Source organism: Agelaius tricolor, unplaced genomic scaffold (assembly GCF_023055355.1).
Source record: "Agelaius tricolor isolate 1412-34295 unplaced genomic scaffold, bAgeTri1.0.p SCAF_5, whole genome shotgun sequence".
Taxonomy (NCBI): domain Eukaryota; kingdom Metazoa; phylum Chordata; class Aves; order Passeriformes; family Icteridae; genus Agelaius; species Agelaius tricolor.
The window spans coordinates 15,365,881-15,381,845 of record NW_027269265.1 but is presented as its reverse complement, the minus strand read 5'-3'; the positions used below and the strand labels follow the sequence as shown (position 1 = coordinate 15,381,845).

At 38.7% G+C, this 15,965-nt stretch overlaps 1 protein-coding gene across 1 annotated transcript; it reads right to left on the bottom strand.

The window, feature by feature from the left end:
• Positions 1-1,800: 1,800 nt before the first annotated feature.
• Positions 1,801-15,337, bottom strand: LOC139590667 (alpha-1-antiproteinase F-like). Its single transcript, XM_071428404.1, is given in 5 exon segments — positions 1,801-2,708; positions 3,888-4,035; positions 6,264-6,534; positions 12,694-13,339; positions 15,227-15,337. Coding segments are annotated over 5 exon segments (1,365 nt in total). The 3' UTR covers positions 1,801-2,519.
• Between the last annotated feature and the right edge of the window lie 628 nt (positions 15,338-15,965).

Below are 15,965 nucleotides of genomic sequence, written 5' to 3'. Positions count from 1 at the left end.
TTTAAGCTCAGCCACTGCAAAAGAAACCTGTGTACAATGGATTGAGCTTTTCTGTTTTGGCACTGCCCCCCTTGATCAATTCTTTCACACTTTGAACATCTACTGGTCCCTCAGGCTCTTTGAAAAGATTTATTTTAAAAATAACATATTATTTTGTGGCATTTCCCTCAAAGTTCTCCTTGTCCTTTCTTGTTACAGTTTTAATGTTCTGGAATTGTTCTTTTTGGCAAGGGGATATTCCCTGAGCTGATAATGACTTCAATTTCTGAAATTTTTCCTCTTAATTCTAGTTCAGTTTTCTGTGTGAATATACTTTTTTCCCCTTTTCAAGTTAGGGTTTCTTGGATTTACTTCCAAATGCATTGCTGTACATTTTTACAGGAATGCAAGCTACAAGACCTGCTTTTGTCAGAGAACTATCTGTGACCTAGAAAAATCTTCATGGCCTTTAGATTGATGTAGATTACAAATATGTGTAGCATCTGAAGAAAGTATCCTGTCAAGATTTGCTATGGATCCACTGATGTAGTTTGGGAAACACTAAATTTATGTTTTCTTATTGCCTTATTTGAATGCTACAGATTTGAGTTTTTCTTCACTGTGATTTTAATTTGGAAGTGGGTTCCTCTACAAAAAGCTTCTAAGCATTTTTTTGTTTCCCTGTCCTAATTTATTAAATCCAAAAAGGTATGATATAGATGGCCTGTATTTTGTTTATGGAATAACAGGAACTTCAACTAAAAAATGTGCCAAGACTGATAACAGAGCTATTAGAGGGAATCAAGAGAGAGCTTTTTAGAAGAGTGATGAGACACACAGGAGCTACACACTTGATAGAGTAGAAGCAACACACTTTCTAAAAGTTTTGAAATAAACATCTTTGCATGAAATGAATGTCCAGCCTTCCCAAAAGGTTCTCTGCCTAGCAGACATAACCTACTATTAATTGCTCAGGCTAAAGGCAGAGGGCTTTCTGAAACTGATTACTGGCATTACTGTGCCGATCTAATGTATATGAGCAGTAAATTACTAATTATTTGTTGACACTAGTCAAAAAAATCTGCTTGAACCACTTAATTCTTAACTCTGAATTATAGAAGTAAAATAGCAAAATTTGAAATTTTTTAATGTCATGTTTATTAATTGTTATTGTTCTCCCATAGTACATTTGTCTGCATATTTCAAGGCTGTACAAAGACTGGTGTAAGTGCTTAATACCTATTAAAAGACTAACCCACTTTAGTCAATAATTGACCCCTCCTGCAACTAGAGATCAGATATATACCAGGAACATGAGCAGAGAAATAAAATAATGATTGATGTTGTAAAGACCAGAAGAAAAAAATAGATAGGAAAGAAAACAAGGAAATAAAATAAGCATGCTCGTTATGAATGTGACTGGTTATTGTGTCTCTTAATAGTGAAAACAGCTCTTTATAATATTGTGGCTATACTAACCATGAAGCAGATGAGAAGAAGAGTACCAATGTTGTATTACCAGACAGTCTGGGAACAGAAGGGGTTATATCAAGAGACGTGGCAAGTACCACTGGTGGGGTATGGGTGTTATTGGTAGGGTGCCTGATCCTACAAACAATACTGGAGTGGTGCTTGCTGCCATGGGCAATCTCCCAGGCACAGACAGTAATGGTACAGACACTGGCACCATGGGGACATGGCTTGAGCTTCCTGCTGTCTGGGGACTTCTGGGAGCTGCTTTAGGTGCAAGCATGAGCTAGAAGTAGTCTTCTGGCTGCTCTGAGCTGCATATTTGACTCACAATGGTCGGCTTCAGGGTGCCAAAGTGCAGAGATCAGATCTATCTCTTTTCTTCTTAGATCAAATTCTTAGAGCCTCTAAAGTTTGCCCTGGAATGAGTCTGGACTATTGATTACACAGAAACAGTAGGCAGAGCAGTATGTATCTGCAGGGGAAAAACACCCCTTCTTTGAGACCACTCTGCAGCAGCCAAGCTGGGACAATAGCTGACAGGCAAGGGTGTAATAGAGTCACTGGACAACAATGGTACTAGGCAAGGTAATAAGCATTATGCATGTTAAGGTTTATGCTAGCTATGAACTTCCTGTTGGTAGGAAAATTGACACAAATAGTAAAGTGACATAACTTGTACCTATTTGTCAGTCAACATAAAAAAATAGGAGAGAAGGCAGCCATGAGGGAAGAAGCAGACGTACACAACCCTCTCCACCCACATGCTCCTCATCTTCCCTGCTAGAAGATGTATCTATGCTGTCAGTATCACACAGGCCTATTTTGTCCCAGAGCTAATGACAGTTCTGCATGAATGCAACCTTCTTTAAAAAAAAAAAAAAAAAGAAGCAAGGCCCAAACAAACATGCAAGTATGATAACTTAAATTGATGAAGAGTCTCATCTACAAAAAACAGTGAATAACATCAGTTAAGAGGTGGAGAGCCCCTCTGTAGCCATGCCATACTCATCAGGTCTAATACTTGATCTAGGAGTGGTCATCACCACATACCTAATTTGTACATTAACCTAATTTCTTTTCAGAGGGTTCACAATTTTTCCCATGAAGAGTATAGTGTTGTCCATATTTATGACCATTAGGAAGGGCCTGTCGAATCTAACGGTAATTGGAACGGACATGGGCACTATTTCCATGCCTGTGGCAGCTGCTGCTTCGGTGCCAGTCTCATCCACCTTTACCACAGCCTTATGAATAGCCTGTGAAGAAACAGACATTTGACAAGTCAAGGGAGTACAAAACTGGTCATCTAGATAAGAATGAGAGTTAAAAGAACCTGAAGAAGTAAGAAACAAGTGTCAGATGGACAGGTATGAGTCCACTGCTTAAAGATAGCAAAGTTAGGAGGGAAAAAAAAATCAGCAAGCTACATGCAGCACAGCTTTCTAGCCCCAGAGAGGAAAAGTTACTCTCCAGGAAAAGTTACTCTGGAGGGGCATGTCCCTGCTAGTGAAAGCATTTGCTTTGTTTCTTTCTTATTCTTTGCATCTGCTCATGGAGATCTGTACAGCTAGAACAAATGTTAAGAGAGTAAGACCATATTTAGTGTGTATTAGAAGTGTATTAGAAGTTCATACAGTTGAAAAAATAGCATGAATAGAAATCTTAAATTATGTTTCCTATTTTCCTTCATTTTTTGGGAAAAATGGGAACAAAGATGAAGGGCCAGAAATGTCGGGTTAAAGCACAGAAACACAAAAGTTTGACCTTGTAAAATAAAGACACTGATGGATCCTGATTTGTAATGTCTACTTGAGGTCATGAAGGCAGTTGTTTTCTTCTTTAGACAATTAAGTTAGCCCTGATTGTCAGCTTTAAACTCTAGGTTTATTGAAGCATGATCTATCTGTAGCTTTTACCTGAGCCTAGCAGTAATTGTTCATATGCTTGAAGCCAAATGTTTGTTATAATTGCATTTTCATTTCTCCCAAACAGTTTAAAAGCAAGCAGTGTGTTTTTCCTCTTCACTCACCTCCATAAAATATGAGTAGTGATACATCCTACAGCCCCCTACTTGCCCACAAACAGGCTAAAGAAGGCAGACACAAACAGAAGCAGCCAGTGGTGACTGTAACAGCATGCTGCAAGAGGGTACCAGGGTGTGGATGGATAATAATTTGGTCATGTATGCTTTATAAAGTTGCCCCATGCAGGTCAAAATAGCCTTCTAAATTAAAAAATTACTGACTAGTAATTTGCTCCAACCCAATTGCTCATACAGTGCAACTAACATGGATAAAATACTCTGCATGCCATCAACTGCCTTTTTATGGAAGCAAAGCCTCTTTACATGAGTTTTGCACCATGAATAGCTGTGCAGAAAGTGATGCAAGTATCAGTAACCATGGGCCCATAAAACAAAAAGCAGTATGACTTACCTGGGAAATTCTGTGCTGGGGCTGCCCAGTGATCCCAGAGAGGTCAGCCTTATCAGTGAATAGATCCATGATGCCCATTTTATATAAGATATCTTTTAGGTTATATGTCCCATAAAGCGTGAATTTCGGAAGATACAAATTTACTGAGCTGCCAGGAAATAAGTGTAAGAATACAATGAAATATTTGATCAGTTATCACAGAACAACATAGACTCATAAGAGGAAAACTGATTTTGCTTTCTCCCTAAAGACATTTTGCCTGTAGCCTCCCTCTAGTCTACATAGGAGATGAAAATTTTCTGAAGTCAGTGATCTCTTCTGGAATCAGCTGGAAGCACCTTAATCATGAGCCATTACTGAGGGTGCACCTTGTGAAAAAGAGACTCCTTTAGGTGCCTCAAGCTGAGCACAAAAAAAATCCAACACATTCAAGTTCATGGAATGTTACTTTTGGAGAAAAACCTGGCCTTGTGTATTTGTCATATAAAACAGGACAGATAAAATGGAACTATATCCACTGAAGAAGCAGGACAATAGTAAGTAGTGATAGAAGGCATGGCAAAATAAAAGACAAAAGCAAATTTACAGAATATAGTTAGCCAATAGAAAATTTCTTTCCTCTGTCAAGCCTAGTGTCTGACTTACTCAGTTTTATGTGCTTAGATTGCTGCTTTCCATAAGTTAACCAAACTCTATGTTTCTGACTCGTTTTTCCTTGTTTTTCCCCTAAGTATCTAACAATTACTTTTCAAAGGTTAAGACCAACATTTATGGCTAGAAGCAGCATAATGAGACAGAGGTTAGTGATAGCACTGACATTAGGTACTATTACCTGGTGAGAAACCAGGACAGCTCTCCAGGGCTTTAAGTCAGGGAGATGTGGAGCACTTAATGAAGCTAGCCAAAGAGAAAGTCATCCAGTGGGCAGGGGGGAAGGAAAAGCCCATACCTCCAGCATTGCACAGCATCTAATGCCAGCTCTGGCTGTATCCAAAAACAAGAGTGCTGTGGATTGATAACAGGTTGCTTGACCTCTTGCTTCTCCCTGATTTCAGTCTGTGCTGATTGCTGCCCTGAATGAGGGTGCAGCTATCACTGAATCCTGTGCCTTACTGTTACCTAAAGGCACTCCTTCACAAGCCCCCACTTGTTTCCACTACAGAGCAAAGGGAAAGCCACAGACACACAGGAGCAATGCAACCAGGAAAGGAGCAGTGGGATACACTTTTCAGGAGTGAAAGTGAGGTTTTTTCTATAGTTAAGCCATTTAAAATATCTCAGCTGTCTGTACTGGTGACACTTCAGCACTGTTCTGTCAGCCACCAGAAATGAAAGATGTACTTCACAACATTTCTGCCACTAATATCAACATCAGTTTGCAGACAGAAAAGGGACAAAGAGGTAGGTCACAGCCTTTACATGATTCCATATGATACTTTCATTTACTAAGACCTCCCAGAGACTCCAAATAATAGCTGATACAATCAATTGTTTAAAGATTAAAGGGAAAAGCAGGAATTTGTGTCATTATTTTGTAGGAGGGAATGGTTATTATGAAAAATGGGGAGCAGCATGAAACAGACTTGTCTTTGACTGTGATTCTTTTTCATATTGTAAGATGGAGAGAGGAAATATAAATTCCTCCAATTGTATTTAGCATTCATCTTGATAATTGTAAAGGCAATTATTTCTTTGGCAAAAATTATACCTAAGTATCTTGAGTCACCATCTTTTTGTCCTATAGTTCTATAGTCACAAATAGCTACTCCCAGAAAATTACTTCGTTTTTGCTGGGTTTCTTTTTTTTTTTTTTTTTCTTTTTTTTTGTTTGGTTTGGTTTCTTTTTATTATTGTTGTTGTTTTGGGGTTTTTTCCTTTGTTGTTGTTTTTGGTGGGGGTTTTGTTTGTTTATTTTGTTTGGCTTTGGTTTTTTTCACATATTGAGCTTTGCCTTCACAATTGCTGAATGGAAGTTGTTATTTCAGCATTAATTGCACAATTGCTGTTAATTTTAATAGGCAGAAATTAAGAAGAGACAAGAAAAGAGGCTGAAGTGGTAGGAATACACTTGTAAATAGAAGGCAGAAAACTTCCCCCCAAAAAAGTGAGAAGGGGTCTAAGTCAAAAAGGGCCTATTAAGAGCTGAAGATGGGAAACAAAATGCAGAAATAACAAAAGTCCTAATCTGTGAAGGTTTTCAGTGCATGCAGTCCTGAATGTGAGAACACATGGACATTAAATCAGCCAAATCCAACTTAGGTCAGGAAATTTCTTCTACTGCTTAAAGCAGAACTAAAAAAGACATTGATTTTGTGTCATACCCCAGCACATTTGTTTCCTTGGCTACCATCTGAACCGAGAACTGCAGAATTTTACCTTTTTGTGACTAATGTCGACCATCTTGACAAATGTTCACAAGACAATCTTTTCTCCAGCTTCCTCATTCTTCCTCTATCAGGCAGAATAAAAAACGCTGAAGCACCTCCTTTGTAATCCATTTGCACCACAGTGGAAGACAGCTGCTCATCATAGCCATGCTTGAACAGGCCCATTCCAAACATCATTGGGACTTCAACAACCTTGGTCCCATCCACAAAAAATTTGCTCATTTTGGTGTATTTTGGATCGAAAGGTTTTTCCCATTCAGCTTGAAATAAAAGAGACAGAGTTACAGGGTATTTTTAAGGACATATTATCATAGGACACATTCTTAGATGACAGAAACTGGTACAGATGGATCAGCTTCAAAGACAAACCAATTTTCAATGATCACTTGATCTTACTAAATACACAGAATAATTCGATAGCAACACAGAGTTGGTAGAATGTGATGTACAAAACTCCCTCAGATCTTAGAGCAGGCTGCAAAATCCTTCATTTAGATGAGTTATCAAGGGTTCTAACTTGCACTTTTCCTCCATGATGACAGTTTTGAAGAGCCTGTAAAGTCCTCATATAATGCAGCCTTTATCTAAGCTCAAAAGAAGATTCTCTCATTTTCTTATTCCCAAAACAAAATAGGCTTGTAAAGGGTGACACGAGGCATGAATTCTCCAGAGAAATTAAGGGATTTGGGTTACTTGCAGAGAGGTGTTGGTACCTCACATTAGATGGTGATGTATAGAGTCATAAGGAGTTTAATTTCACCAGACTGCTGAGTTAGGAAACAAAACAGCAACATCAGAAAACTTTTCCACTGTTATCTTCACCATATTAAATTTTCAAAGGTTCCTCAGTCACGGTGAAACAAACCATCCACACTGAAACTCTGAAAGGTTCTTATCCTCAGTGGAGAGAATTTTCAAAACCAAATTCCAGGTATCCACATCATACGTTTCAGAGGCTGAGCAAATTTTTAAAAAAGGGGGAAATTGTGGAATTTTGGAAAGGCTTTTTGTTGTTTTTATTTTAATTTTTAAGAAACCTTATTGCTCTGTAGCAAATTTTGCCTTCTAGAGCAAAACTAACATTTTATCATATGTAATGGGCAAAAGTAGAGCTGTGACACTAAGTAAAATAAGTGGCATCAAGAAAACCATGAAACAAGATGCAACCTCTGTTGACTTCTGATTTCTATTTGAACACTGATTACTAGGCAGCTTGTTACAAATGAAATAATTATTGTCTGCTGTTTCCACCATCTGACACAGCCTGCACTACTAAATAGCTTTCAAAAAAGTGAAATGAGACTTCTTCAGTGCATGTCTTGGTCTCTGAAAGCATTGACTGACAACTGCAATGCTCTGAACAGGGAAAAGTGGCTACTTTTATACATTTTATATACTTTATATACTTCATTAATAGTGACGTCTATCATCAGATAAATAACATGCAGAACTTTTACATTATTATGCTTAAGGGAAAAAAAAAGCAGAATGAATCACAAAAACATGACTGACACCAGGCTGAAAAACTTAAACATTTACCTAGCGCTCAAATCAGGGAAAACCAACTGATTTCAAGAAGAATTTTGCTTGAAAACTGCATAGGATGTTAGGACCACTACTCTGGGCTTCAGGAGTGCAAACTTTGGCCTCTTCAGAGATTTGCTTGGGATAAAGCCATGGAGGGAAGAGGGCCCCAAGAAAGCTGGTTTGTCACAACAATCTCATGCAGCTCTATAGGCTGGGGATGGAGTGGTTAGAAAATGGCCCAGTGGAGAAGAACCTAAAGGAGCTGATAACAGCAGCTGAACATGAGCCAGCTGTGCCCAGGTGGCCAAGAAGGCCAATGGCATCCTGGCCTGTGTCAGCAATGGTGTGGCCAGCAGGACCAGGGCAGGGATTGTCCCCCTGCACCCAGCACTGGTGAGGCCACACCTCCAGTTCTGTTAGAGGCCCAGTTTTGGGAGCTTCACAATGAGAAAGACATTGAAGTGCTGGAGCATTGAGGGCAACAGAACTGGGGAAGAGTCTAAAGAGTCAGTCACGTGAGGAGCACCTGAGGCAACTGGGGATTTTTAGGCTGGAGAAAAGGAGGCTGTGGGGGGGAACCTCATTGCTCTCTACACCTGCCAGAAATGAGGATGTAGCCATGTCAGGGTCAGTCTCTTCTCCCAGGCAACAAATGATAGGACAAGAGGAAATGCCTCAAGCATTTCAGGGGAGGTTCAGGTTGGACATCAGGAAACATTTTTTCACTGAAGAGGTTGTCAAACAATTTAAAAAGCTGCTCAGGTATATGGTAGATTCATGATCACTGGAAATGTGCAAGAAATGATTGGCCTTGGCACTTAGTGCAAATAATTTATTTGATATGGTGGTGTTCAGTCAAAGGCTGAACTCAAAGATATTGGAGGTCTTTTCCCACCTTAATGGCTCTGTGATTCTCTTGATATTCAAGGATGACCTCCACCAAGCACAGGAGTGATCCATCCTAACAAAGAAGAAGTCAGGTAAAAATGCCAGGAGGCCTGTGTGGATGAACAAGGAGCTCTTTGGTGAACTCAAACACAAACAGGTAGCCTACAGAAGGTGGAAGCAAGGACAGGTAGCCTGGGCGGTATAAAAAGAGATTTTCTGAGCCTCCAAGGAATAGATTAGGAAAGTTAAAGGTGTGATAGAATTAAATCTGGCCAGGGACATTGAGGGCAACAAGAAAAGCTTCTATAGGTATGACAATGATAAAAGAAAAACTAGGGAAAATGTGAACTCCCTCCAGAAGAAAATGGGAAGACTGGTTACCCAGGACATGGCTGAGGTACTCAACGACATTTTTTCCCTCAGTCTTTACTGGCAAGTGCAGGGACTGGGAGAATGAAAGTAGTTCACTGTAGAAGAAGATCAGGTTCAAGAACATGTGAAGAACCTAAGATGAACATGTCCATGGGACCTGCAGATCATGAGGGAAATAGATGGAACAGCAATACCACTATCCATCATATTTGAGAAGTTATGGCAGTCCAGTGAAATTTCCACTTATTGAAAAAGATAAAGGACAGCTCTCATTTTTAAAAATGAAGAAAAGAAAAGAAAGACCCAGGAAACTACCACTCTTTCTCACCGCTTTGAGTGGCAAGATATGGAGCAGATCCTCCTGGAAACTATGATAAGACACATGGAAAATTAGGAAGTGATTGGTGACTGACAACATGACTTCACTAAGGGTAAACTGTGGTAAAGGAAGATCAACAGATATCATCTACCTGGACCTGTGCAAAGAATTTCACACTGTCCTGAAAGACATCCTTGACTCTAAACTGGAGAGATGGGTGTGAGAAGTGGCCCACTGAGTGGATCAGGAATTGTCTGGATGTTTCTATTTGAAGGCTTGCAGTCAGTGGCTTGTTGTCCAAGAGGAGATCAGGGATGACCAGTGCTCCTTGGAGGTTGGTATTAGGAGCAGTGCTGCTCAATATCTTTGTTGGTAAAGTGAATGGTGGAATTGAGGGCACCCTCAGCAAGTTTCCAGAGACACCAAGATGGTGTGGTTCTGTTGACATGCTGAAAGGAAAGGATGCCCTCTGGAGCTAAGGGATGCCACCCAGACAGAGAGGGTGCCATGCAGGGAGAGTGAGACAGGCTTGAGAGGTGGCCCCACTAGAACATGATGAAGTTCAACAACGCCAAGTGCAAGGTCCTGCATGTGGGCTGGGGCGATCCCAAGCATAAATACAAGCTGGGAAAATAATGGATTGAATTGAAAGCAGACCTGAGGAGAAGGACTTGGTCCTGTAGGTTGATGAGAATCTCAGCATGCCCCAGCAATATGTGCTTGCAGCCCACTAAGAGAAAGCCAAAAACATATTGAACTGCATAAAAAAGGTGTGGCCAGCTCCACTTCTGCTTCACTCTGGCAAGATCCCACCTGGAGTACTGCATTCAGGTCTGGGGTCTCCAATAAAAGAAGGAAATGGATCTGTTGGAGTTATTCCAGATGAGGGCAATGAAAATGATCAAGAGGGCTGGAGCAGCTCTCCTATCAAGACAGGCTGAGAGAGCTGGGGTTGTTCAGCATGGGAAGAGAAGGATCCAGGAAAACTTTAAGAGTCCCTTCCAGTACCTAAAGGGGGGAAGTACCTATAGAGGAAAAGTATCAAGGGGAATGACTTTAAATGGAAAGAGGGCAAATTTAAATTTAGATTAGATATAAGGAAGAAATCCTTCACTATGTGGGTTGTGAGGCTGGAATAGAGAAATTGTAGATGCCCCATCCCTGGCAGTGATCAAGGCTAGGTTGGGCAGTTCTTTGAGCACTCTGGTATAGTGGAAGGTGTCCCTGCCCATCGCAGGGGGATCTGAAATAGATGATCATTAAGGTCCCAAGTCATGACTATTAGTTAACACACAGATTAGACAGAGATGATATTCACTAATACTTTCCTCCTATTTCAAAGGCACTCTTATTCCTAGTTCTCACTTCTACCTTAGGGGATACCTTCTAGGCACCTTTCTCATGTGTTTCACAGCACTCAAGCAGCAAAATGAAATTCAAAGTATTCTTTGTCATTATGATGTTGACTAAGGCATGAAAAAGGATTGGTGTAACATAGTGGAATGACATGTCTTGTAGGTCAGAGTCAGGAAATTATTCCCAGACTTTTGTTCTTGAAGAAGGAATTCTGTACTATGCTACACCATGAAAAAAAGTGTCACCAGTAATGTGCAAGGAAGTTTGTAATGCACAAAAAGAGGACAAGCACCTGAAAGTATGCACTGGTTATACAGCTAAGTGAGGTTTAAAAATCCTCTCCAGATTAATCCCAGATCTAGATAATTAACCTACTCTTGATCTCAAGACTAAAAAAATGTTATTATAGTATTGTGATTAATGCTATTCTTTAATCCATTTGCTTTAAAATTGGTGAGATAAAACTGAAACTCCACCACCTTTAGAGGAGCTAGGAAATCTTTGCAGTAGTAAACTGAACATCTCTTTTAAAAAAAATAACAACCCTTACTGCTAGAACATGTAAAAATTAACTGTAATAGAAAGTCATCTTTAATATAAGGTTTCTTGGGCTTTTTGTCCCCACTGTGCTACTAAATTCATTGCTCATTTTTCAAACACCTTTTAGTAAAAGAAAAATTGACAGGTTTTTTTGCCTGTTTTGAAAGATGTACCTGATGCTTAATAGAAGTCTAAATGAAAACATTATTTGAGATAAACAAGTAGGTTTTCAAGAGAACTAAGAAATATCAGTCATCTGTATTTCAATTAGCTCCATTTAGTTGTGCCAAATCTTCAGACATTAATACAAGGAGCAGAGATGCAGATTGAAAGCAAAACAAAACAGAAATATAGTTCTTAATTATTTTCAGGGGAAGCCTCACATTGGAAAAATGCAAGCATCCAGGTTCTAAAAGGATAGCTTTTCTTTTAAAAATTTATCTAATATGCCATCTCCATTTCAATTAAAAAGCTTGATTATATTTTTATCAGATAAATTACAGAATATTATTTTTCTGACTACAAATACTTTACTTTCAGCATATAATCTGTAAGAGAGAGAAAGTTTGAAATAAGATGCAATATCTGTTATTAGACCACTGATTGAGCCTTACAGCCTTGATCCTCTTCTTCTCATTAGATCAGAAGTCTGAAAAGCTCTGGGAACATCTGAAGACTGTATCTAAGCAGACTGCACAAGTTAATTAAGAAAAACAAGCTTATTGTCAATAGGCTTGTGTTTGATACTGGTGGGTCCATCTCTCCACTGGAAAATATTAGAATCTGCAAATCAAAAAAAAAATATTGAAACCTATGCCTCTAGACACAGTGGGACTACAGACATGCTATTGGCAAAGGCATAGTTAGTAAAAAAATAAGGAGAACATGAGTGTGAAACTAAAGCTATTGTAGCTTGTTTAGTTTTCAATACATAAACATACACAGTAACAGCAAAGCTGTTGTCTAAACATATTCTGTTTGATGAGATGCTAATTTTTCCTTTAATAGAATTATTTGCATTTAACTCTGAACTTGCTGAACAAAAAAACCAGCTGGATTGAAATTCACAGAAATGGATCTCAGCCAAGAAAGTGCTTGAATCCTACTAGACTGTATAGGATTAGATGCTTTACTGCCTAGAGGTGCCTTCCTCAAAATGTATTTCACTTAATTTTCTGAAGGAAAGAAGGTTATATATTAAAAGATACAGGAAAATTTGCCATACATTTTGCTAAGAGTTATCAGTGTCAAGTAGAACATCATTTCCAATAGCTTTGTTTCTAATTAACTATGAGTGAGGGCCAAAAGGGAAAGATATGAGTCCACCTGCAAAACCATATTGCAAAAAATTATGAAGTTTAAAACTGACCTGTGGAAATAATTTATGGAGTAGAAGAACATGATATGTATATCTTACCGTTAAAATAGATATAGCTAATAAGGAGAATTTCAGTAAGTGGATCTAGGTTATTTATGAGGTCCTTGATTTTTCCATTCGTTCTTCTTGCTACATATTCATTGATCTTTATCTGGGCTTGATTAGCCTGCTTGAAGTTCATAGGATAAGCTTCTCCTTCATAGAAGTTTCTGAGATTACTTAAAAATTTTTCTTGTGGCTTCAGTCGATCAAGCACAAACAGAACATTTCCCATATTCAACTGTAAGCCCCCATTCCTTCTGTTTACCATTTGCATGAGTTGACGATAACCTTCATGTATCTCATTTTCAGAAATCTGACGAGGGTTAAAGCAAAGGACCCTAAGAATCTGTGTCAGGGTGTCTGATCTGGCACCCAGAGTCAGCATTGCAAAGGCGGTTGAAATGCTCAAAGGAGAGAAGAAAACGTTTCCGTTGTTTTCACGAGAAGAAATATCTTTGTAGAAACAACATGCAAATCGACAAACACTGTTCCTTACATTCTGCCATGGCATATTTTGGTTTTCTTGTGCTCTTGGGTTCTGGTTTCTTACCCCTTGTGGATAAGGCTCATAGCAGTAACTGTTGGAAAGGATTCCAACAAGTAAAATACACAGGGAAACCAACATCTTCATATTTCTCTGATTCTGTAATAGAAGAAAAGTTACATTTGGCTTACAAATCTATTCACCTTGTGTTTAGCAATACATCAATCCCTTCACTATACAGAGTTAGCTTAGCACCAGTGACTCCAAGATGTTTGAATTGGGGGAAATGAGCTTTCTATTTCAAGGAAGCAGACTCTGGAAAATTGCTCAACCTACTGAAGAGGTTATGAAATAATAAAAATTAAAGTCAAAGAGGGATGAGGTAATTCCAAATACGCCCTCATTAAAGTTAAGCTACAATTCATTTTAAACTGGTTTTTTTCCCAATAATCTGTTTTCAATATGGCTTTAAGTGATGGAAGAGTCAAAAACACAGGTTTATAGAGAGGAAAGTAAGGGAGACAGTCAAGGCTAATCAGTTAAATTTGGAAATTGAACTGATGAAAAATCAAAGCAGAAGAAAGGCACATTATACCTCTTCTGTGAAAATTAAAACATACATCTTTGAATGGGCTGCATATAAACCCATATGCAGGCACCTAAGAGAATGCAAATGCACTTGTTTATGAGGAAGTGATGAACATTTATGGTGATTTCATAAAGCTTTAACAGTTGAGCACAACTAAAAGAAAAAGACAACTTCCACAAAAACAATGAAAGAAATAGCAATTAGGATGTTATCAAAACCCTGAGAAGACAGTGCTGCTTATAAAGACAGGGAAAATGAGTATGTACATAGAGCACCAAAAGGAAATAAGTGTGCCTGCTGCATACAAAGGCATGCCCAGTCCAGTGACTGAATCAAATCACCTAAAAACAAAATTAAAAAAAAAAAAGTAAAAAAAAATAGAGAAACTCTAGAGGAATATTGTATTTATCATCAGAAAGATAGAAAATGTTGATTTGGCGGAGAAGTTTAAAATGGTTTAAAGTGAAGATGAGTGAGTAAATTCTGGAGGAACAAAGACACTAACAAAATACAGATAGAACAGGAAAGCCTTTTCCAAAGCATGGAAACCATTCATTCCACATCTACGGCAATACTTTCACCTCTAGAAATTAATACTGTATCATAATCAGTTCAATAACTTCTGTCAATAGAGAGAAGTAAAGATGTGGAATATCTGGAAATCCAAAACATCCTCCTGTGGTATGTGACCATTTGACCTAGCAAACCTTTTATAAAACAAAGCTCTCTCTAGGGGAAAAATATCTAAGGTTTTTGACTTGCACTGAGAAATACAGCCTCTGTGTAGTAAAAGCTCTGAATCCTTATCAGCTCCCACCATGATCCCACATTTGTGTTCTCCACTTTCCATCATTTGGTTTCTCCAAAACCCAGTGAACTCAGAATGCTGATCTCGGCTTTAGAAATAGATGCTTGAAACACTCCTTAATTCACACTCTGAATATCATGGTCATGGAAATACTACTATTGCTAGCAAGGGCCTGAACCCCATGGCAAGCCACTTTCAGACAGTGCACTTTCATATCTAGAACACATTTAAATTCAAGCTCTGATTTGTTTGTGACTTCTCTCACCATCACTCATACACTAATTCTTTTAGCAAGTTTCTTTTTTTTTTAAGTGCTCTCTAGATGCTTTAGAGAGCAATCCTTAAGACCCCACTTTCATTTTATTTCACATCCTACATTTGTTATTATCATCAATGTACTTAATTTAAAACACTTAGAAATGCAGTTTTCCTAAGGAGAGTCATGCCGTACACATGTGCCAATCTCACAGAGGACTTATCTTTTCTATTTAAAAAGACCCCAAAATCATAATTAAACAATCCAAGAAATTTAAGCCAAAACTTGAATATGAACATAATAATTTCTCAGTTGAACATTCAAAAATTTTTCTCCAGAATATAATTTTTGACAATTTTTCCACATTAAAAAAAACCCCAAAACATTACTTACAGTGAATTCAAAAGGGTCCTGTTGTATTCACCAGGTCTGCACAGGTCCTTGCTCAGTTGTTTATGCTGCTGAATACAAAGCAGGGTATCCTCTAGTAAAGGTTAAGATCATCTAAGGGCCATGACTCACACATTATAATTTTAGAGATTAGTATGATGTCGAAACTAGTTTTACTGGACACTTTACTGAATATGTTCTACACGTGACTTCTTATTATTCATGACTATCTGATCACTCCGGTTAGATTCAAACCCATTTTCCTCAAACTGAACCTACTTTTTCTTAATATCAAACACTCATACACATCTCAGTTGCCTGAATCTACTTTTTTATGAACAGGTTACCAGAAGCAGCAACTACAGAGAAATATTTTTAACATCATTTGCATAATTTCCAGAATTTCCAATAGCATTGCTGCCACTAAGACAGGAGGGCAAGACTTGATGCACCAGGATAATCTGAATTTTTGTGATCTACCTTGCTTTGTCTCTGCATATCCATGGCAGGGGTTGATTGTCTCCAGGTGAAGCCAGTGATGATTCTAATAGGTGCAGGGCTTGGAACACTGTTGTGGCACACTAGCAAATGCTGTCAGATGTGTACCTGGCTATCCCCTCCCAGACAGGGAATCCACTGGCAGCAAGAGCTGTGATATTGACTCCTGGGTCACTTGTATGGCCCTGTGCCCAGAGAAGAAGAATGCAGCTGGGATGCCATTGAATGTAGGTGACTGCAGTTA